The sequence below is a fragment of the Phyllosticta citriasiana genome (genome assembly GCF_038021145.1).
Source record: "Phyllosticta citriasiana strain CBS 120426 chromosome Unknown IWZ02scaffold_5, whole genome shotgun sequence".
Taxonomy (NCBI): Eukaryota; Fungi; Ascomycota; class Dothideomycetes; order Botryosphaeriales; family Phyllostictaceae; genus Phyllosticta; species Phyllosticta citriasiana.
Genome location: NW_027117282.1, coordinates 1,685,187 through 1,704,313, shown reverse-complemented (window position 1 = coordinate 1,704,313; position 19,127 = coordinate 1,685,187). Strand labels below are relative to the sequence as shown.

General features: G+C 55.1%; 8 protein-coding genes across 8 annotated transcripts; 4 read left to right on the top strand and 4 right to left on the bottom strand.

Annotated features, from left to right (window-relative positions):
- The first annotated feature begins 1,485 nt into the window (after positions 1-1,485).
- Positions 1,486-3,770, top strand: IWZ02DRAFT_449229 (uncharacterized protein). Its single transcript, XM_066767382.1, has 8 exons — positions 1,486-1,705; positions 1,781-2,062; positions 2,147-2,336; positions 2,403-2,701; positions 2,776-2,887; positions 2,959-3,076; positions 3,197-3,418; positions 3,505-3,770. The coding sequence occupies exons 2-8, from the start codon at positions 1,909-1,911 to the stop codon at positions 3,637-3,639; spliced, it is 1,230 nt and encodes a 409-aa protein (XP_066624002.1). The 5' UTR covers positions 1,486-1,705; positions 1,781-1,908; the 3' UTR covers positions 3,640-3,770.
- IWZ02DRAFT_418175 (uncharacterized protein) lies at positions 3,771-5,029 on the bottom strand. Its single transcript, XM_066765808.1, has 2 exons — positions 4,610-5,029; positions 3,771-4,537 (listed from the first exon to the last, which is right to left on the bottom strand). The coding sequence occupies exons 1-2, from the start codon at positions 4,766-4,768 to the stop codon at positions 3,821-3,823; spliced, it is 876 nt and encodes a 291-aa protein (XP_066624001.1). The 5' UTR covers positions 4,769-5,029; the 3' UTR covers positions 3,771-3,820.
- A 149-nt stretch (positions 5,030-5,178) lies between these two features.
- On the top strand, positions 5,179-7,952 carry IWZ02DRAFT_237456 (uncharacterized protein). The gene is made up of 7 exons (XM_066763027.1): positions 5,179-5,479; positions 5,546-6,079; positions 6,134-6,661; positions 6,708-6,846; positions 6,895-6,974; positions 7,022-7,086; positions 7,134-7,952. Exons 1-7 carry the CDS (start codon positions 5,292-5,294, stop codon positions 7,841-7,843), a joined length of 2,244 nt encoding a protein of 747 aa, XP_066624000.1. The 5' UTR covers positions 5,179-5,291; the 3' UTR covers positions 7,844-7,952.
- Positions 7,953-8,317: 365 nt separating this feature from the next.
- Positions 8,318-9,768, top strand: IWZ02DRAFT_237423 (uncharacterized protein). Its single transcript, XM_066763026.1, has 2 exons — positions 8,318-8,505; positions 8,559-9,768. Exon 2 carries the CDS (start codon positions 8,752-8,754, stop codon positions 9,562-9,564), a length of 813 nt encoding a protein of 270 aa, XP_066623999.1. The 5' UTR covers positions 8,318-8,505; positions 8,559-8,751; the 3' UTR covers positions 9,565-9,768.
- Positions 9,769-10,407: 639 nt separating this feature from the next.
- On the bottom strand, positions 10,408-12,085 carry IWZ02DRAFT_432358 (uncharacterized protein; the record flags this gene model as incomplete). Its single annotated transcript, XM_066766214.1, has 2 exons — positions 10,408-11,457; positions 11,507-12,085. The coding sequence occupies 2 exons, from the start codon at positions 12,083-12,085 to the stop codon at positions 10,408-10,410; spliced, it is 1,629 nt and encodes a 542-aa protein (XP_066623998.1).
- A 1,759-nt stretch (positions 12,086-13,844) lies between these two features.
- IWZ02DRAFT_432357 (uncharacterized protein) lies at positions 13,845-14,337 on the bottom strand (the record flags this gene model as incomplete). The annotated part of the gene is made up of 2 exons (XM_066766213.1): positions 13,845-14,198; positions 14,251-14,337. 2 exons carry the CDS (start codon positions 14,335-14,337, stop codon positions 13,845-13,847), a joined length of 441 nt encoding a protein of 146 aa, XP_066623997.1.
- A 587-nt stretch (positions 14,338-14,924) lies between these two features.
- On the bottom strand, positions 14,925-16,406 carry IWZ02DRAFT_489802 (GPI transamidase subunit PIG-U; the record flags this gene model as incomplete). Its single annotated transcript, XM_066769606.1, has 5 exons — positions 14,925-15,163; positions 15,217-15,842; positions 15,898-16,100; positions 16,148-16,212; positions 16,265-16,406. The coding sequence occupies 5 exons, from the start codon at positions 16,404-16,406 to the stop codon at positions 14,925-14,927; spliced, it is 1,275 nt and encodes a 424-aa protein (XP_066623996.1).
- A 192-nt stretch (positions 16,407-16,598) lies between these two features.
- On the top strand, positions 16,599-19,115 carry IWZ02DRAFT_237354 (ribosome biogenesis protein Pescadillo). The gene is made up of 3 exons (XM_066763025.1): positions 16,599-16,657; positions 16,896-18,656; positions 18,753-19,115. The coding sequence occupies exons 2-3, from the start codon at positions 16,914-16,916 to the stop codon at positions 18,930-18,932; spliced, it is 1,923 nt and encodes a 640-aa protein (XP_066623995.1). The 5' UTR covers positions 16,599-16,657; positions 16,896-16,913; the 3' UTR covers positions 18,933-19,115.
- The last annotated feature ends 12 nt before the right edge of the window (positions 19,116-19,127 follow it).

Sequence of the window (19,127 nt, the reverse complement as noted above, 5' to 3'; positions counted from 1 at the left end):
CTACACACCCTGCAACCTATCGCCAGGGTCGACGAACTGTATCTGCGCGTCATCTGCCAACGGAACCGGCTTCTGCCTCGACAGCGACATCTCATGCGTCGGGCTGAGCACATGCTCTCGCGACGCCGACTGCGTGGGCGGCGGCAGCAAGAAAGGCGCAACGGCGGAAGGCGAGTGGGTCTGTGCTGTGGGGACTTGCTGCGATAGTCCGAATGTCTGTGTACGAGCTGATATATGTGGTGCAGGGGGGAGTGGCGGTACGCGTGTGGCAAGGGGGTTGGATGTCGATGTTAGTGTAAGGGGTTTAAAGGGGAGGGGTTTTGGGAAGGGACTAGGACTTGGTGTGGGATGGTGGGGTGGTGAGGGCGGTACAGTGGGCGGCGGGTTCATTGCTAATGCTGCTGCTGCTGGCTTTTGAAGAAGAGATGCGGGGAGGATGGTGGGGTGGTGAGGGCGGTACAGTGGGCGGCGGGTTCATTGCTAATGCTGCTGCCGCTGGCTTTTGAAGAAGAGATGCGGGGAGGATGGTGGGGTGGTGAGAGCGGTACAGTGGGCGGCGGGTTCATTGCTAATGCTGCTGCCGCTGGCTTTTGAAGAAGAGATGCGGGGAGGATGGTGGATTGGTGTCGAGATGAGACTAAGTACTTATCTTTAATCGTAATGCTTTTCTCTTCATGCACACTTTGCCCGACCTTGTTGTGTTGCACTTTGTCTGCAACCCATCTGCCCCTTTCCAACCCACCTCCCGGTTTTCCACTGCTGGCGCGTGGTCAAGCACGCACTGCCATTGAGAACCCGAGATCAATTCCTCTTCCTGCAGACGAACCAACTATGTTCCCATCGCAGTCATCAAGGGGGTTCCCTTTTTCGCCATTGCTTCTTAAAGCGACCTACTCGCAACGGTCTTCGGATATAAATCGGGCACTTTCAACGCCACACGTGTTCCAGCCGTTAGCAAGGTCCGAGCACAGACGCCGTTCGATGAATGACGTCTTTAATTGCGGGGGAAGAGTAATTGCGGGGGAGGAGTAATTGTGGGGGAGGGATAATTGCGGGGGAGGGATGATTGCGGGGGAGGGGAACAGCAGAGCGCTCCCGCCCCTGGGCACCAAAAGTAGACGCCGAGAACAACACCTGCGCGTCCGCCGCCTGTCCCCAATTTTACTCGGCAAACGTGCAAGGCAAAAGAGCATTGAGGCTGAACTCTTACCGCGGAAGCTTCTTATTGACACGTATCCACAGCCTCTTTTGCGTGAACTAATCTTTTTGGATTTCTTTGGCGCGTAACCCCCTGCTAGAGCTTCGTTGCGCGTTTGGTTATTTGCTTGTTCGCCGCCTCGACCGTCCGCCGAAGCTATGAACGTCACAGGGAGAACGACTGCCAGCAGAGGCGCACTGCGTGTCGTCGCCAGCGGCAGGAGAGCTTTCCAAACAACGTCGACACCGAGCCTTCGACCCCTCCAGCCGCTGTGGAGCGCACGACCTAAACGACTCCAAACGACGACGAAAGCAGCGCCATTGGCGTCTTCGATACGGACCCTGACAGGTACAGAGACGACGGGAAGAGCGCGCGCAGACAGCGCAGTAGGACCGCAAGTCTCGCGCGGGACGTCTAAGCTGTTCAAAGATGCCGACGCTGCGATTGCAGATCTCACAAGCGGTTCGACGGTGCTGAGCGCCGGGTTTGGCGTGTGCGGCGTGCCGGGTGAGTCTTGCACACCTACGCAAGAGCTCCAGACTGGACACCAACACTCGACTAATCATGCCCCCTGAACAACAGAAACGCTCATCGAGGCCATTGCGCGGCGCGGAAAGGACTCGGTGCACTCATTGACGGCTGTCTCGAGCAACGCGGGCACCGAAGAATACGGATTGACTTTGTTGGCTAAGAGCGGCCAGGTCAGCCGCATGGTCCTGTCGTACGTGGGCAACAATAAGTACCTGGAGAATGAGTACCTGGCCGGCAACATTGCCATTGAGATGTGTCCTCAGGGGTCGATTGCGGAGCGCTTGCGCGCTGCTGGCGCAGGAATTCCTGCGTTTTACACGCCGACGGGCGTCAGTAAGTTTTCCCCCACCACTACCATACAATATGGGGAAATTGGCTTTGAAAAATAAAAGAAGCTGATATGACTTGCGTGGTTAGATACGCTGGTGCAAACTGGCGGCATTCCCGTCCGGTTGAGCTCAGGGGGCAAGGAGACGCTGGAGCCAGGGACGCCGCGCGAGTCGCGAGATTTCGACGGCCGCACCTATGTTATGGAGAGGGCGCTGAAGGGTGACGTGGCGATTCTGCGGGCGTGGAAGGTGGACGAAGCCGGAAATTGCCAGTTCAGGTCAGTACATCACTCTGCAATTAAGGCTCCTGAAATCGATGCCTCATCTGACGATTGAGAATCCAGGTACACAACCAAGACATTTGCGCCGCTCATGGCCAAAGCTGCCCGCGTCACCATCGTTGAAGCCGAAAACATTGTTCCTGTCGGCGACATCCATCCAGACCACGTCCACCTGCCCAGCATCTACGTCGACCGCATCGTCCCCGCGACGGCGGAAAAGGCAATCGAAGTCCGCAAGACCGAGCCGTCCGAGCATGACTCCAAGGGCGCGTCGCAAAAGAAGTCGGATATCAGGCGGAACAGAATCGCTAAGCGTGCTGCCAAGGAGCTGAAGCCGGGCTACCTTGCGAATCTGGGAGTTGGTGAGGGAATTTCCACGATCTCTGAGGCGCTAGGAGCGTGTGGGTATCGGGATATATGCTGACCAAAACATCAGGTATCCCGACGCTTGTTCCCTCATTCCTGGAACCCAACTCCAACGTCTGGATTCAATCTGAGAACGGCATTTTGGGCATGGGAGCGTATCCGACAGAAGACCAAGTGGACCCGTGAGTCGCCTTTCTTCAGGACGAGAAGGAGTGGAAGGGGAGAATTGCGTGAAGTTGCTAACTTTTCCTAGTGACTTGATCAACGCTGGCAAGGAGACCGTTACGCTCGTTCCCGGCGCAGCCACCTTTGACAGTTCCGAGTCTTTCGGCATGATCAGGGGTGGCCACGTCGACGTGTCGATTCTGGGCGTAAGGACGACCCCATTGCTTTCCTCCCCTTGATACCCTGAACTGCACCACTACCATCCCCTAGCCCCCTCGAATCCCAACATCAGTGAAAAAAATAAAACGGTACTAAGAAACGAATAGGCCCTGCAAGTCAGCGCATCCGGCGACCTGGCCAACTACATGATTCCAGGCAAGACATTCAGGGGCATGGGCGGCGCCATCGACCTCGTGTCCAACCCGGACGTGACCAAGGTTGTCGTCGCGACCGAGCACGTTGCCAAGGACGGCTCGGCCAAGGTCGTTCAGAATTGCCAGCTCCCGCTCACCGGCGCCAAGGTCGTGAGCACGATCATTACGGATATGGTAAGTTTGTGCTCGTTGTTGGCGTTGGAAAATGAATTGCTTGAAAAAGGAAGGCTGTCCGGGCCATGTGACTAACTACTGAATAGTGCGTTTTCCAAGTCGACCGCGCCAATGGCGGCCTCGAGTTGACTGAGGTGGCGCCTGGCGTCACTGTGGACGACGTGAAGGAGAAGACGGATGCAACATTTACCGTTGCGTCGAATCTCAAGTCCATGGAGTAGAGTCGAAGAGCCCGACCGCTGCCTTGTCTGCGACGGGCAGTGATGTAGATTCGTTTCCGATTCATGTGCACACAAAGTTTTGCGGGTTGTACATAATGTCGTCATATATATATATATGCCTTTGAACAAAATGGCTGGCTACAAATGCTTCTACAGACATGACTTTCTATCCACAGACATCTCACAACTTTGACCGCAGCCCAGGCGCAAAAGTGGTCCTCGCGCCCACCTCATCCTCAAACGCCTTCAGAATGGCATCCACGGTCCCCAAAATCCACAGGTTGCCCTCGTCGCTGGCCAGCCACCGGCCGCCCTGCACCGCCTCGGGCTCCTCCTTCGTCGCCTGGCCCCGCTCGTCCTCAAACGCCTTGCGCAGCCCAAACACGTGCGACACGACCTGCGGGCCGACGCCCGTCTGCGCGCGCAGGCACGAAATGGCAACGAGCGGCGTGAGGACGCGGCCAACGCGGGGACGTGCATTTTCACCAGGCGGCAGCGGCGGATCCGACAGCAGAGCAGCGTAGTGGCTGTTGACGATGTGGACGGGGAGGTCGGGATGTGAGGCGGCCAGCTTGTCGAGCAGCTTGCGGTCAAAGGGGCGGTAAATGGAGGTCCACAGGCCGACGCCGCGAGCCTTTGTGTCGTCGATGTTTTGCGACGTCGGCTCGCGCGTGGGCTGCGTGGACAGGCCGCGCACGACGGCGGGCGGCAGCGAGGCGCGGAAGGCGCCCAGGTTGTTGATGACGCGCGGGATGCCGTTGAAGCTGATGCATTTGAGGCCGACCTCGCGCATCAGCTCGGCCGTGCGGATGCCGTGCGCTTCGTCGTGGCCGGCGGCGGCGAGGTTGTAGAGCGTCGTTAGCGATGCGGGAGAGTTGAGCGTCATGGATGTTGCCGTCTGCGTCGGTTGTCAGTCGGAATGCAGCGTGCTTTGGGAGGTCTGAATGTGTGGTTGAGGAGGGAAGCGCACCGCTATCGTTAGCCATGCTGGCACTCCGACGTCTTTGGACGCGGCATCCCGAGCTATGCGCTCAAATACTGAGTGGATTGATTTGGGCGCCGGTGTCACGTCTGGCAGGGCGAATCGCGCATTGATGAGGGCCTTGAGCGGTTCCGAGAGCTTCGACATGGCGGATTTGACGCTTCTTTGCGATCAGGAGCAATTGGACTGAATCGAACAAGGCGCAATGAGAGCGGAGGACTGTGCCCTGGTGGTGTTGTGATGATGAGGTCACAAGGGCGGAGTCAAAATGTAGGTCCGACCATGTCCTCGCGGCAACGTGCCGGCTACCCGGAGAATCCACGCAAGCGTCGCGGAGCAGGATGAGCTCAGCTGCACTGTGGTGGCCGGTTCCTGACTACGCGGAAGCACGTAAGACTCATCATGGTTTGTAGACAATTGGATCGGGGAAACCCCTTCAACCATGGGGAGCTCCCGATGGACAACCGACTTACGGGTGCCGAGGGAGGGTTGGGCCGGAAGTGCCGGCTACTCTCCGACTGCCGCCAGCTTTCAACGACATCCGCTTCTTCTAGAAATCAATTCCGACCCTCGGGCTCGCCCAACATCGTAGCTGCTGTCCCAATTCTTGCTACTTTTACGGACCGACCCGACCGTGCTCCCTCCCTAATGGACTGACTGACTTGACGCCATGGAGGCCCAATCCTCCGGGAATCGTCGTTCGAGCGTCATCAAGCAAGCTGCCTGCATCGCCTGCCGCAAGACAAAGACCAAGTGCCTGAGGGACCCAGGCGCTCCAGTCTGCAAGAGATGCATCCAAAAGGGTTCCGAGTGCATTATTCCATTCCACCACGTGGGAAGGCAAAAGGGTACCAAAAAGTGAGACCCCCCAATCAGCCATCATCAGCCTCCAAATCCGTTCTGGGGCTGACCGCCGCCATGCAGCAAGCGCATCGGGTTGGCCAAAGCCATTTACCAGGTCGAGCAGGCACTCGAGCGTGTAAAGTCTGGCCGCGATGATCAACAGAGCAGGGATGTGGCAGCGCGCCTGCAGAGGATGCTGTCAACGGTCCAAGATCTATCACCGGCCTCTGCTGCTGGTGAGCCAGGCGGCGCTGCGGCTTCAGGAAATCAAGCTTTCGCTTCAGAGTCGCCGGGCGCAGGGCCCTCTGAGGAACCAGCCTCGACCTGGCCGGATGATTCGCCGGCCTCTGGCACTGCTTCGCCTTCGCCCCTGTCGGCGTCTGGAGACTTGGCCTTGAACGATGCTGAGAATCCGTTGCAACTCCTCGCCCATGCTTCGGACCTGCCGAGACTCCGTCACCACGTCGGCGGTGCTGTCCAGGTCGATGATGGCAACCAGCAGGGCGTTCAGGCATTCTTCGGTCCTTCGAAACCGAAATTGGACGTCAGCCAGGACATGGATCCGATCGACCTGGGCCTCGTTACGCCGGTGGAAGCTGGAGAGCTATTCCAGTAGTAAGTCTAACTCCAATCTGATCACCCACGCTTCGTGCTGACCAAAGTCCCAAGTTTCCATGATCACCTCACTCACACCAGGTGGGGCCTGGACCGAGAGATTCATTCTTTGGAATTCATCCGCGGACGCTCTTCATTTCTCTTTACGTCCGTTCTGTCTTCTGCTGCGCTATTTACACCATCAGCTGCAGCCATATCAAAAAGATTGTCCATCCATTGTAAGAAGCTCGCACACAATGCCATGACGGAGCGCTACAAATCAGTCGAAGTCGTCCTGGCCTTCATGGTCAACGTTCCGTGGCTGTCGTTTGGAAACCACTTGGCGGATGACGAGACGTGTTCCTACCTGGCTTCGGCGCTGACGATCGCAATGGACTTGTCCCTGCACAAAATCGTGGTCCCTTCGCCTAGCAAGCCCTCCACGATGGGCATGCAGCAGCCGGTTGGCGCTGATAGCATTGACGCAAGAAAGGCCCTTTCCCTGGACGGCTTTGAAGACGTGGACCCCTATTCGGAGTGGGGTAGACGTTTGCTTAGGCGGAGAGAACGGACCTACATCGCGCTCTTCGTCCTCGATCGAGGGTAAGATGATGGTTGGATCTGTCAGGAGCTTGCTGACATTTGACAGTGTTTGCCTTGCACGAGGAAGGATTCCAGTCGTTCCCTGCACGTCCTTGGTTGAAAAATGCGATAACTGGCACGTCTCTGATATCGCAGATGTTTGGGACTCCTCCGTCACGTCCATTGCCGTCATGCGTCGAGATTTGGTAAGACTTCTTGTCGACAACATCTCGGCCACGCTGACATGCTTTCAGGACGTCTTGATCAGGAATATAAAACAATACTGTGAACCATTTATTCCAGAAGTCACCTCGCCATCTGAGGCTGTACAAAGGTAGAGTTACTGGATGCTTTTTCGGGAAAAGAGGCTCATCAATGCAGAATCAAAAACATGATTGAAAACTTTTTCGAGCAATGGCATCGTATCTGGGCCTATGCGCAACAGCGTAAGTACCTTTCATACCAGACTCGGAACATTGCTCACTTTGTGCAGCTGGATATCGACTGCCTCCCTATGTGCAAATCTTGGTAAGCCACACAAGGCTATCCACCTACAGCAGCGTTATCAACCACCCCACCGCTCCCGACGAAGTTCGACGTTTCTTCCGCGCCGCTGGTCTGTCTTCCGCACTGCATGTACTGCGGGCCGCCGTCCATGGGGAAAAGGAGCTGGCGTCTATGCCGAACAACACGGCAATCATGGTCGCTTTTGCAGCTTGCTTCACTCTCCGTCTTCACAGCCTAGGAGCAGGCTTCAGTGCTAGCGCTGCTCCCAGCGCCCGCAAGCTGATAGAAGAAGCTGCGGGCGCACTGGAACGCATCGGGACCACACCGAGACATCGCGAGGGCGTGTCTGCCATCCTCGGCCGATATCTGCGCGCCATCCTTGGTCGCAACATCTCGACCATGACAGCGGACCACAACATATCCAGTGGCCGTGATCCACCGACATCGGCATCCAGCGTCTCCCGCGCCGCCCAACACTCGCCAAGCCATATGCCAATGACGGACAAAAACGGTGGCAGCGGCACGTCGTCGTCTTTGCTCATGCCCAACGCGCCGCTCCTCTTTTCCGCCATGTCGGATGTCGAGATCGATGGCTTGCTGCTGCAGAATGACCAGGCTTTGCAGCCTTTCGATGTCAATCTGCCTGGCGTCTACTCGAACAACTTTGACTGGATGGACTGGCTTGAATGGACCTGAGCAGCTTTGAAGTACCCGGTACCTCTTGCGAACTTGCCTGGCATTTGCATTGCCACTCTGTAAGTCCCTTCAATTCGATATGACCCCGGCTTGACTTCGACAAGTCTACGCCATTGGCACAAACGACTGAGCTGAAGTCCAAATTGCACAGCACAAATGCGAGTAGAGCGTGTGATTCAGCAGTGCATTTGCGACATGCATCCTAGATCAGTGTCCAATGCGAAGCATAAGCACAACAGTCAGCCTCGCACCTCGCAGCTTCGTGGACGCCATGCCGCTTGCTAGGACCGGTCCTGAGTCTTCTATGACGATTATACTGAAGAGTTGTCATGACGAATTAGATGAACAACGCACTGACTCTGGCCGCAAATCGCGCCATGACTTGAGCTCAGCGCAAAAATGCAACAGTCTATCGCCTTTTGGAAATGCTGTCGCGTCAAAAGACCTGCTTCGACCAGACGTCTCTTGTCGAGCAATAGTAGTACAGGGAATCCGCTTCGAATTCAGCGCTTCCGGATCTTTTACGTTTGATCGCTTGGCTTGCTTTTTCAAAGGCAGCCTTCCAAGTACCGGCGAAATCTTCGTCATTACCTGCATCGATTCCTGTCTTTAGTCTTGGAAACGCGTGATCCAAAACAATGTGGGAAGGCAATGTAATGCAGGTTGGTAGCCTTCGCTGAGTATGAGTGGAGTGTACTAAACGAAAAGTCACCAGGGAAATGTGAGGGCTGCGCTGGTTGCTGGAAAAGTGGTTGCCATAGGGAAGCTTCCTCTGCCGAGTCATCCCCGCCCCCGCACCCCTCCCGTCCTCTGCATTGATGTCATGAAATCGCTAGCTCAGCGCGTTTTTGTACCAACATGCGACTCCGAACCATCGGCTCTGCAATCGCAACTCGGAATCGCTCACCATGGTCTCTGTACTCGGCAACAAAGATCTCATTGCGCTGGCGCGCCATCTCCTCTCCAAGGGACCTGTCAAGACGCTGCCCAGCAGCCGGCGCATCCGTATCCTCCTGAATGGGACCTACATTGCCGACACGACCCAAGCGCTCTACGTCTGGGAACACGACCGCTTCCCACAATACTACGTGCCGCTCTCGTCGTTCAAGAAAGACAGCTGGACGAAAACCGAATCAATCGACAATGACGCCGCAAGCCTGCTGCGCATCACTGCCGGAAACCAAAGCACCGAGCGCGTCATTGCGTTCAGCACGTCTCTCAACAAGGACGGCGACAAAAGCGACCTAATCCACGCGCTCCAAGGCCTGGTGCGAGTCGAATTCAGCTCCGTGGATCAATGGTACGAAGAAGACACGCCCATCTACGTGCACCCCAAGGACCCCTTCAAGCGAGTCGACATTGTGCACTCGACGCGGCCGATCCGCGTGCTGGTCGACGGGGTGCAAGTGGCGGCGGCGACGTCGTCGCAACACCTGTTCGAGACGACACTGCCGACCCGCTTCTACCTGCCGCCGACGGCCGTCGACGCCGCGCTGCTGCGCCCCAGCAACCTCGTCACCCGGTGCCCGTACAAAGGCGACGCCGAGTACTACGACGTCGTCGTCGGCGGCGAGCGCGTCTTGCGCGACGTCGTCTGGTACTACAAGCATCCGACGCTCGAGTGTAGCCCGATTGCCGGCCATCTGTGCTTTTATAACGAGAAGGTGGATATTGAGCTGGACGGAAAGTTGCTCGAGAGACCGGTCATCAAGTTTGCGTAGGTGGGCTGAGAATATCTGCGGTTGGGATGATTGGTGAACAAATGCGGTTAGTAATCAGTTTGCTTCTTTGGTTGGAATCTTTTGTCTTTTGACGCGCGGCAGATTGGACCTTTGTAAGATGGGCATTGCACAGTTGAGCAGCGCTCAGTACAGTACATGCATAGCAACGAATGCTTTACTTTACCCACCTACCTATACATTATTGTGCTCCCAGCAATGCTGCAGCCCACCCAGCACGCTATTCAAACCTAGTCTTCTCTCGTCGTCTCATTTTCCCCAAAGCATCTCACAACGTGGAAGCAACATCATTACTCAAGTTGAGACGACCTTCAAGTTTGACAGTCTCCGGTTCCACTGCTTCCGAAGCCTATTCGCCGCGTCATTGCCGGCTTTTTCTCAGTCAGCCGACTACCTAGCTACCTTAGCGGGGCCATACGTCAGGTCAGCTCCCGATCCCTATGTTCCTTCTGATCTGATCGATACGATGGTCTGAACTGGAGCTGTCGAGCACGCGGAGAAGGCCTGGGTACAATGTGGACGGTCTGAAATCTTTCATGGTGCACGAGTACATGAATGTCTTCTTTGCTGCGCTGAAGCAGAGGATTAGGGAAATACTAGTAGGCGCCAGTCCTGCCAATCTTTCTTTCTCAGCTGGTATTCCAGGTGTCCAAATCGTCCAAAAGTCGGAGAGAAAGGAGCAAGCAACGCCGGAGAAAATGCGCGCACAATGCAGGTCTGAGACTCGCCCTGCGATGTCAGCTTCGAGAGAGCGAAGTAGCCAGCCTCCAGTGGTATCACAAACAACGCCCGTCCATCCATCCATCCATCCGCTTTGCCATCCCCTCAATACGTCCGCCCCGGGAATCCGAAATGCTTCTTTCCCGGACTGCTTTGGCTGCTGCCACGCCTAGTGCCGGTATTACTCGCGGTCGCCGGCGACGCGGGCTCCTTCATGACGCTGCTGCTGCTCGGCCTGGTACTCGTAGGGCTCATGGGCGGCGGCGGCGGCGGCGCGGGTGCCGATGGTGGTGGTGGTGTCGCCGACGTCGCCTCCATCTCCGCGGGGCTCCGCGTGCTTCCCATGGGCGGCGTCTCGCCGCCGGGCAGCTGCTGGATCTCGCTGTCGCCGGGCAGTTCAGGCGCGAACTCGGGCGCGCCCGTCTGCCGGTTGTAGCCCACAAAGGTGCTGCCTTCGCCGGGCGGCGCGGTCGAGTGCCGCTGGTGCATGCCGCCTGCTGCTGCTGCTCCGCCCACGGCGCCAGACATGGCCGTGATGTCGCTCCAGCGGTAGGGGTTGGGGCTCTTTTCGGACGCGAGCTGCGGGCTGGTGGCGCCGTTGTTGCTAATGTCGCCGGGAGGAGGCGATGCCACGCGTATCGAAGGCGACTTGTACCAGGAGAGCGACGCTGCGGCGCCGTCTCCTGAAGGGCCCACGCCGCCGCCGGCCTCGGAGCCTCCGATTTGCGACTGGCGGAATACCTTGTCGTAGGTGCGCGTGCGGGCGACGTAGAAGATGAGGGCACCGGCAACAGTGACGAAGGCTACGACGCCGATGACGATGCCCGCGATGCTGCCCCCCGAGAGGTGCATTCCTCCTTTATGGCTGCTTGACGATGACGACGAGGAGGAATTGGAGCTTTTGCTGCCTTCGGCCGGCCAGCTTTGGCCTGGCGCCAGCTGATATTCTGCTTTGACTGCTTTTTGTTGCTGAAACTCGATCGATTGGTTACGTGCCTGGGGAGATTGAGTTAGCCGTTGGTCGCGCAGATGATAAGGCAAAACTCGTACTGGGTTGATAACGCCCACCATGCCTTCGGGATGGCACGAGGTGAGGGCGTCGCAGTAGAAAAAGATGGGCTCCGTGTCGTTGATGATCAGACTCCATTGTTTCCTCTGCAAATGAATTAGCCTTGATGTCCTTGCCGCGGACTGCTCATCATACCATATTATAAGAGGAGACCAATTCATTGCTCGAAAAGAACCCTTTGTTAGGTTCACCTTCGTGGTAAAGCTCCCACGGCACACATGGATTGCACCCAGCCAAGCCACAGACTTTGGTGTTGTTGGCATACTCGCCACGGATAACTGAGTGGTTCGTGGGGTAAAAGTCAAAGATGACGGTGTCCCCGGGATTGGCATATGTTACGTTTGGCGAAAAGTTGAATCCATTGGCGCCTGCCTGTACGGTCAAGGTCTGCGGCCCGGTTGATGACGTCGAACTCAGACTCGAACTTATGCTAGAGGGAGTTACAAGCGCAGACGAGGTAACGACACTTGATAACGATGATAACGATGATGAGATCGAAGAGGAGGTCGAAGTAGTCGACACAGGTGTTGCAACAATGGTAGTGCTCGCAGCGGCGGTCGTGCTTGTGGCGACGGTAGTGCTCGCAGCGACGGTAGTGCTTGCACCTTCAGTCAGAGATACAACGCTTGACAGAGATGATGCACTGCTGGTGGTTTGTGCTAGCAGAGAAGGAGCGTGTTGTAACAGGTAAACGTAGAATAAAAGTCGTCGCATCTTCTCGTGGTTTTACCGGTGGTGATGGGTGATGGTTCGGGGGAAAAAAAAAAAGTCGGCTACATGAAGCAGTTTGTTTGAAACGGGCGAGCAGCAGGAGAGTGCAAGAGAATGGGGCAAAGGGCAATACTTTTCATATGGCTTGTGGCCGGGCTGAAGTCGCGATCCTGCAAACGTGGTGGCCGCGCTCGCAATCCGCTACCAGCTTTCTGAAGGAATGGCGTGCATCAGCAACGGAGAGGACATCCCCCTTGGGACCATGGCGTGGTAAATTGCAGCCGTCAAGTCGATCCCGCTATGATAATGCTCACAGTCTGATTGCGCTGTTGGTGGTGGTGGCGTTGAAGCCTCCCTGAGGCTAAATCCTGCACGTCAGACACAGCGTGACAGTCGGCATTTTGTCCTGTCTCACTGCGACCGGCAAATCCAGGGCAACGAAGTATTTGGCACGTTGTTAGAGTGCCACAGAACAATGTCTTTGGCCATGGCAGAAGTTCAGACCGAAATGGCTTGGAGCAGGCGAACAATGGAGGCCGAAGGGCGAAAGGTTCGAAACGCACAACTGGACACATGTGTCAGCCACATTTTTGGACGGAGCACTCGTAAGTCAGGATCAGCCAAGCTGATTTTCCGTGAGTGTTGTCGAAAAAAAAGTGTCCGGTTCAAGATGACCTACCTTAGACATGTGTGAGCCGGCTCGGTTTGAGCATCCCTCTGGCAGCGAATGCTTACCCTGGTCCTGCTTGGTGCCGGTCTTCCTTAGCGAACCAAACCTCAGTTCGTAGCCCGGTCGGCGCACCTGCTCGACTGTATTCTTTCTTCTTCCTCTTCGATACCGCGATTTTATTCAGCGCCTTATCGCTTGGCTGAATCCAGGCTCAGCCATGAACAACCAGGCTGCATCAAACATGCGTGTCGTTCCGACCCTCTGCATGGTGTTCTGTTGCAAAGTATTTGTCGTTTGCCATACAAACTGCAAGCTCCAACACCCTCGATCGTACAACTATTGCAAAATAGTCGTGACGGGTGGGTAGCTGAGTTTGTTCGATCCGCGCGGTATAGAGGCGCAGACGTGGAGAGCCACACATAACTGCTATCTTCGGAAGTTCTGTGCCTCAGCTGACGCGGGTAGTATCTGATGTGATGCAGGTATTCGCTGCAGGTTGAATTCAGCCGGCTGGACTAAAAGCTTGATTCAACCTAAACACCACTTTTGAGAGCCTCCGAAATCAAGGCTTGTCCTATCTGTCAGGTATAATCAATATCTGACTCCAAGCTCAGAGCAAATGCCATAAGTCAAGTCTTGCGAAATGAGAGACAGTGGAGAATCAAAGGCTTTGAAAGGAATGCAGGCAGCGAAGATGGGGTCTTTGAAAGGCAGCAGGGAAAAACAAGACGTCTCACTCTTAAAAGTCTCAGCCAAAGTGTTACGTGCAAGAAAATCCATCGTCGGAAATTTCTCGGATACTGCAGTTTGCCCTGCGAGTCTTGGAAGGGATTTAAGCATTTGGGGATTGCGCAGAATTTTCCGACTGTACAACATGGAGATAGATCACGAAGAGACTTTTCAATTTATAGAAAAAAAGCCAGAATCCGCCTTCCTTGGGGGTCGTTCTCGATGTGAACGATTCGTCGGCCGTCTAGAAGCTTTCGAAGGTGTGCTGGGACCGCTTTCGTTGTCAAGCCGAGTAACCCGAGCGCTTTTGAAAATCATGTGGGTCAAAGTACTGTCGAAGAACCCAGCTGAGTGGCGTTGGACTTACTCGAAGAACGAGTCCTTGCGGTCAGTGTCCAAGAACTCCTCGATTTCCTCCTCCTCCTCCTTGACCTCATTCTTGACGTCGGTGTTGTCAATCACCTCATCATCTTCGATCTCGATGTTCTTCTTTCCCTTCTTGGAAGGAGTGCCTTCAAAGACATCTTCGCCAGTGGACTTCTTGGCAGGCGTGGCCTTACGCTTTCGAGAAGCGGGAGTCTTCGGGGTGCCCGGGGAAGCAATGTCGTTGCTAGCAGTCGAGCTGGCAAACAACTTCTTCTTGGTGGTATTCCAGCAGGCGCTGGCTGAGGCGGCATTCTTGAAGCCCGCAACCTCGGCAAGCTTCGCGTAGTCGATCTGAAATGGTTAGCCAATGTGTGAATAAGTCTTCAAGGGAGGAGTGACTCACAGACGGCTCAGTCTTGAAGCACTTCCACGCGGCAGCTGCGATCTCAAGATCGCGGGGTGTCAGGTTGTTAGACTTGGGTTGACCCATGTTTGTGTAGGTGAAGGAAGCGTGTCTTGAGTGTCTGTTTGAGGTGCTTTGGTGAGATTTGGTCAAGAGAAGAAGTCCAAGAAAGACTGAAGGGCGAGGAAGGGATTGTTGGATGAATACAAGGGACCGGGCTTTAGCATGAGGATTGGCCTTGGGCTGATGTTGCCCTGTGACTGCGCGACAAGAGAGCACCGTGAAATCAATAGAGGGATTCGGACTTACTGGATGTGATGGAGGAGTTGGAAGGAAGGTAGAGGAGAGGATGAAGGTTTGCTCTGGGTGTTGGAAGTGATGGAGTAGGCAGAGAGGTCTTGTGGTGGCAGCGTGAATAAATGTGCGCCTGCTGTGGCACTAGGTACCCGCCTGACAGGGCTGCGCAGTCAACGCTCGCCCCGGCGACGATTTAATGCGAGCCCAAACGGATGCGGCCACGGCACTCGTGGAGATGGAATCCTATGAGGTTTGCACAAGTCCTAGATGATACTTTTATTGAGGGCGATGAAGCAACGCGAGATGCTGCGGAGCTGAAAGATACTGGCAACTTTGGTTGGGAAGCACGTGGACTACATTGCCTTTGGCCAACAACTTTAAATCTGCCGGACTTCTTTACCTCTCATCTCTGGCCGCTCTACCTCCCATTCGTCGCGAAGGACGGCGAATATCGTGTCCGCCACGATTAGAGTCAGCCCAAGGCTCCATACCAGTGTGATGGCGTAGAAGAAGTTGGCGTTACCCGAACCCGCGTAGATCCACAAATAGTAGAAGGCAGGCCCCAGGAAGCTTGCATAGAGCAAGGTGGAGCAGGCGAGGAAGGTATACCGAGTCACTGTGGTCTACGTCAATTGCGATTTCTGCCCCGTGATAGAGGAGAATGCTTACGAGGAAATACGTGCCGATACAGAGGGACCAAACTAAGGTACAGCCCGCTTTCCGCAATGCTCGGATAGGGCATGAAGACCGCGAAAATGCCCAGCAGTGTGACTACGATAAATAGAGGTTGTCTCCAGATCCTGAAACACAACCCTCCCACATACGCAGCCATGTGTAGCCAGAAGACTCCGAGGAAGAATTCGCGGAAGGAGTCGAACATCTCCGTGAAAAAGTACCACCAGAGGCCCACGTTTGGCGTCAGGTCGGGGAGCAACAAGTGTACGCCATAAGTCGACGATATGAACTCCCAGCTGCCCATCAAAAGATATGACAGATAAAGTAGCGATCCTGCCGTCACCAGGAGGTCTGCAGTGTGGAAAATTGTGTACCAGAGGGGGCTTTGAGGCGCCTTAGAAGGGGATCGCTTCCACTCGGCGTCATAACAAAGCTTGAGCAGCGGTGGGAAGAGCAGTATGGGATACATCGATAGGTAGGACGCTATGGACAGCGCAAGGACAAGTGTCATAGGACGACCGCGGGAGGCGCTTGCAATGGCCGTCAAAACGAAAAGGGACGTCAGGGCTGAGGTTGGCCGGGCCAGCATGGTGGCTATTATGAAGGGATTGAACAGGTATCTGGACGCAAAGTTAGACATCTTCTCACTCTACGGTAGAGAAAGAGCCACCATACCCAGCAGCGATTGCCAGGCTACTCCAGCGAAGGTCTTTACGCGGCGACGTGAACTGACGCGGCGAGACATTCTCCCCTGTCTCCGCTATCTGCATTAAGGCATTGGCGCAGAGCAGATCAACTACGATGTAGACAATGTTGGTCGCTAGCGGAAGCTTGGAGATGTCGGGGAGCAGAGAGAACAGCGGCAGTAGGAGGGGCGCCTGTCTTGGTCAGTTCAAGCTTGGACGAGTAGGCAGAGCTGCTGTACTTGATGGAAAACGCCGCCGTCATAAGGAGAGACATTATGGGTGTAGAGAAAGAGGCCTTCTTGCACTTGTAGGTCATCAGTATATCTGCCAAGCTACAAGCGACTTGATTTACGCACACCTCTTGAAACTGGTCACAGGCGTCGAGATCTCGACTCGTCCGGTCAGAAGGTCAGGCAACGAAGGGAACGCGAGGAAGAGAACGAGGCGCACTGCAGCGGCGGAGCCAAACAGCAGCGCTTTTTGTCTATCCATGGCCATTGGGCACTCGAATCAGGTCACCGCATCCTGGGAGACGTGCTGGCAAGTTGAAGGGCAGGGCAGCGGATGTGCGACGGACGAGAGCGAGGTGTTGTTGACGCCAGGGCGCCGACGGAGCGAGCAGGGATCACCTCACCGCCCCGGCAAAAAAACGCCGTCGCGATGCAACACCAGGAAATCCTCTGGCCTTGCACTTGCCGCACTTTGCGCATTTTTCCCAACCCACCTTTCGCCCGTCTTTTCCAAGCCCGGTAAGTCTAGCATGTCATGAAAGCTACTCTGAATGACGCGAACATCTCCCTGTCTCTTTGAACACCACGCGCAGCCGATTCCCGACTTTTTATTTTGGGAATCGCAAAGGTTGTTTCTGCCCAGAGACATGGCCATGGTGCTCATTTTTCTTCTATGGTCCTCGGATGACTTTGAATCCTTTGGATGCTCACTCGATACCTCCTCCGACGTTCACTGTTCGTTTACTGACCCCAAAAGACCTAGGCTAGTTCCACCATGGCGAAGATCAAGAAAAAGGGCGAAGCCGGCAACGCCAAAAATTACATTACGAGAACCCAAGCTGTCCGGAAGCTTCAAATCTCCCTCCCTGACTTCAGAAGACTATGCATCTTCAAGGGAATCTACCCTCGCGAGCCTCGCAACAAGAAAAAGGTCTCGAAAAGCGCGACACACTCGACTACCTTCTACTATGCCAAGGACATTCAATACCTCCTCCACGAACCACTTTTGAACAAATTCCGTGACCATAAGGCGGTTGCGAAGAAGATTAGCAGGGCTCTCGGACGTGGAGAAGTCACCGATGCGGCACGATTGGAGAAGAATCTCACTCCTCGCATGGCCCTGGACCACATCATTAAGGAACGATACCCGACGTTTATCGATGCGCTCCGCGATCTTGACGACTGTCTCTCGATGCTCTTCCTCTTCGCCAACCTTCCATCCACCTCCGCCGTTCCTCCCAAAGTCATCGCGCTCTGTAAGCGGTTGACTCTCGAGTTTGAACATTACCTGATTGTTTCGCACTCGCTAAAGAAATCTTTTCTTTCCATCAAGGGCATATACTATCAGGCAACTATCCAAGGTCAAGACATCCTGTGGCTAGTACCGTACAAGTTCGTACAGAGGGTGCCGACCGATGTCGACTTTCGCATCATGGGCACCTTCGTCGAATTTTACACTACTCTTCTTCAATTTGTAAACTTCAGATTGTACACGTCAATCGGACTTGTATACCCTCCCAAGTTCAATAAGGCCAGCGACGATCTAGGAGGAGAGCTCGACGCCCTGAGACTCGAAAGCAGGGGATTTGGTAAACAGCCAGCAATCGAGGATGCTCCTGCAACCAATGGCGAGAAGACAGTGTCCAAGACATCCGAAGCTGCACAAGCTGAAGCCGACAAAGTTGCGGCTTTGGCACAGGCTGACGCTGAGATGACGGGGACCAAAGAATCTACAATCGAGGATGCAAATCAGACGACGGATGAGATCGACAAGTTCGAGGTCACTGGAGACGACGCTGACGAGCTTCCTCAGCCCGAAGCCTCTAGCAGCGAAGCTGCCGATCTCTTCTCAAACTTCACTTTCTATCTGTCGCGAGAGACTCCCCGTGAGCCCCTTGAATTCATTCTCAAGGCCTTTGGATGCAAGCGCGTCGGTTGGGACGCTGTCCTCGGCGATGGCGCTTACACCACCAACGAAGCCGACCCATCAATCACACACCAGATTGTCGACAGACCAGCTATTCCTGCGCCTCAGGTTTCTGAGTCTGAGATTTCCAGCAAGGTCGTCAACGGAAGATTGCCTGCTGGCACTCGAGTGCCTGGTAGGACCTACGTCCAGCCGCAGTGGGTGTGGGATTGTATCAATCAGAGCAAGCTCCTGCGTCCGGATCTGTACGCACTGGGTGCCACGCTTCCTCCTCACTTGAGTCCTTGGGTCAAGACCAAGAAGGGCGAGTATGACCCAACAGTCTCTTTGGAGGAGCAGGAACGGGAGGGCGAGGCAGAGGAGGCAGAGGAAGCAGACGAAGACGACGAGGACGCCGAATCGGTGGAAGAAAAGTCGACAGAGAAGGAAGAGAACCCATTGCTTGACCAATCCGATGAAGTGGAGGCAGGCGAGGGCATGGATGTCGCTGGTTCCTCGGACAATGAAGACGAAGATGAGTCTGAGGATGATGGCTTTGACGGATTCGAAGAAGATGTGCAGGAAGATTCGGACCTCTCCGATTCAGAAAAGGCGCGGATTCAGCACCAGAAAGAGCTTGAAGCCGAGGCAAAGGGCAAGCCGTACGCGGCAGACTCAGTCCAGAAGAAGAAGGGCGACGCAAGAAAGAAGAGGGCGAAGAAGGAGAAGGAGGAAACGGAGGAGAGGCAGAGGCAGATGATGATGATGAGCCGGAGCAAAAGGAAGCTTTTGGAGAAGATGGACTACAGTAATAAGAAGAAGGAAGGCGAGGCGGAGAAGCTGAGATCCAAGAGAAGGAAGATTGAGAAGGGTAAGAAGTCGGCGTAGGAGCTGCCGACGACTGAATAAGATGAAAGACTGGCTTGGGTTTCAAAACGGCATCGGTCTGATTGTTCACTCGTAGGCCCGGAGTTTGGCTTTGATTCGAGGGAGTACAAAATGCACTGTGATTTTTTTCGACAATACCGCCTTTCCTTGCTGTCTTCTGTCATCGGACTGAGACCATCGCATCCGTATAGTGCA

Coding starts and splice junctions, on each gene's coding strand:
- IWZ02DRAFT_418175 (XM_066765808.1), bottom strand. CDS start 4,768: ATGTCGAAGCTCTCGGAACCGCTCAAGGCCCTCATCAATGCGCGATTC. Junction 4,538..4,609: donor CAGCATGGCTAACGATAGCG/GTGCGCTTCCCT, acceptor CAACCGACGCAG/ACGGCAACATCCATGACGCT.
- IWZ02DRAFT_449229 (XM_066767382.1), top strand. CDS start 1,909: ATGGTCCTGTCGTACGTGGGCAACAATAAGTACCTGGAGAATGAGTAC. Junction 2,888..2,958: donor ACAGAAGACCAAGTGGACCC/GTGAGTCGCCTT, acceptor AACTTTTCCTAG/TGACTTGATCAACGCTGGCA. Junction 3,077..3,196: donor TCGACGTGTCGATTCTGGGC/GTAAGGACGACC, acceptor AGAAACGAATAG/GCCCTGCAAGTCAGCGCATC.
- IWZ02DRAFT_237423 (XM_066763026.1), top strand. CDS start 8,752: ATGGTCTCTGTACTCGGCAACAAAGATCTCATTGCGCTGGCGCGCCAT.
- IWZ02DRAFT_237456 (XM_066763027.1), top strand. CDS start 5,292: ATGGAGGCCCAATCCTCCGGGAATCGTCGTTCGAGCGTCATCAAGCAA. Junction 6,080..6,133: donor GCTGGAGAGCTATTCCAGTA/GTAAGTCTAACT, acceptor CAAAGTCCCAAG/TTTCCATGATCACCTCACTC. Junction 7,087..7,133: donor CTGGGCCTATGCGCAACAGC/GTAAGTACCTTT, acceptor CACTTTGTGCAG/CTGGATATCGACTGCCTCCC.
- IWZ02DRAFT_237354 (XM_066763025.1), top strand. CDS start 16,914: ATGGCGAAGATCAAGAAAAAGGGCGAAGCCGGCAACGCCAAAAATTAC. Junction 18,657..18,752: donor ACCTCTCCGATTCAGAAAAG/GCGCGGATTCAG, acceptor GACGCAAGAAAG/AAGAGGGCGAAGAAGGAGAA.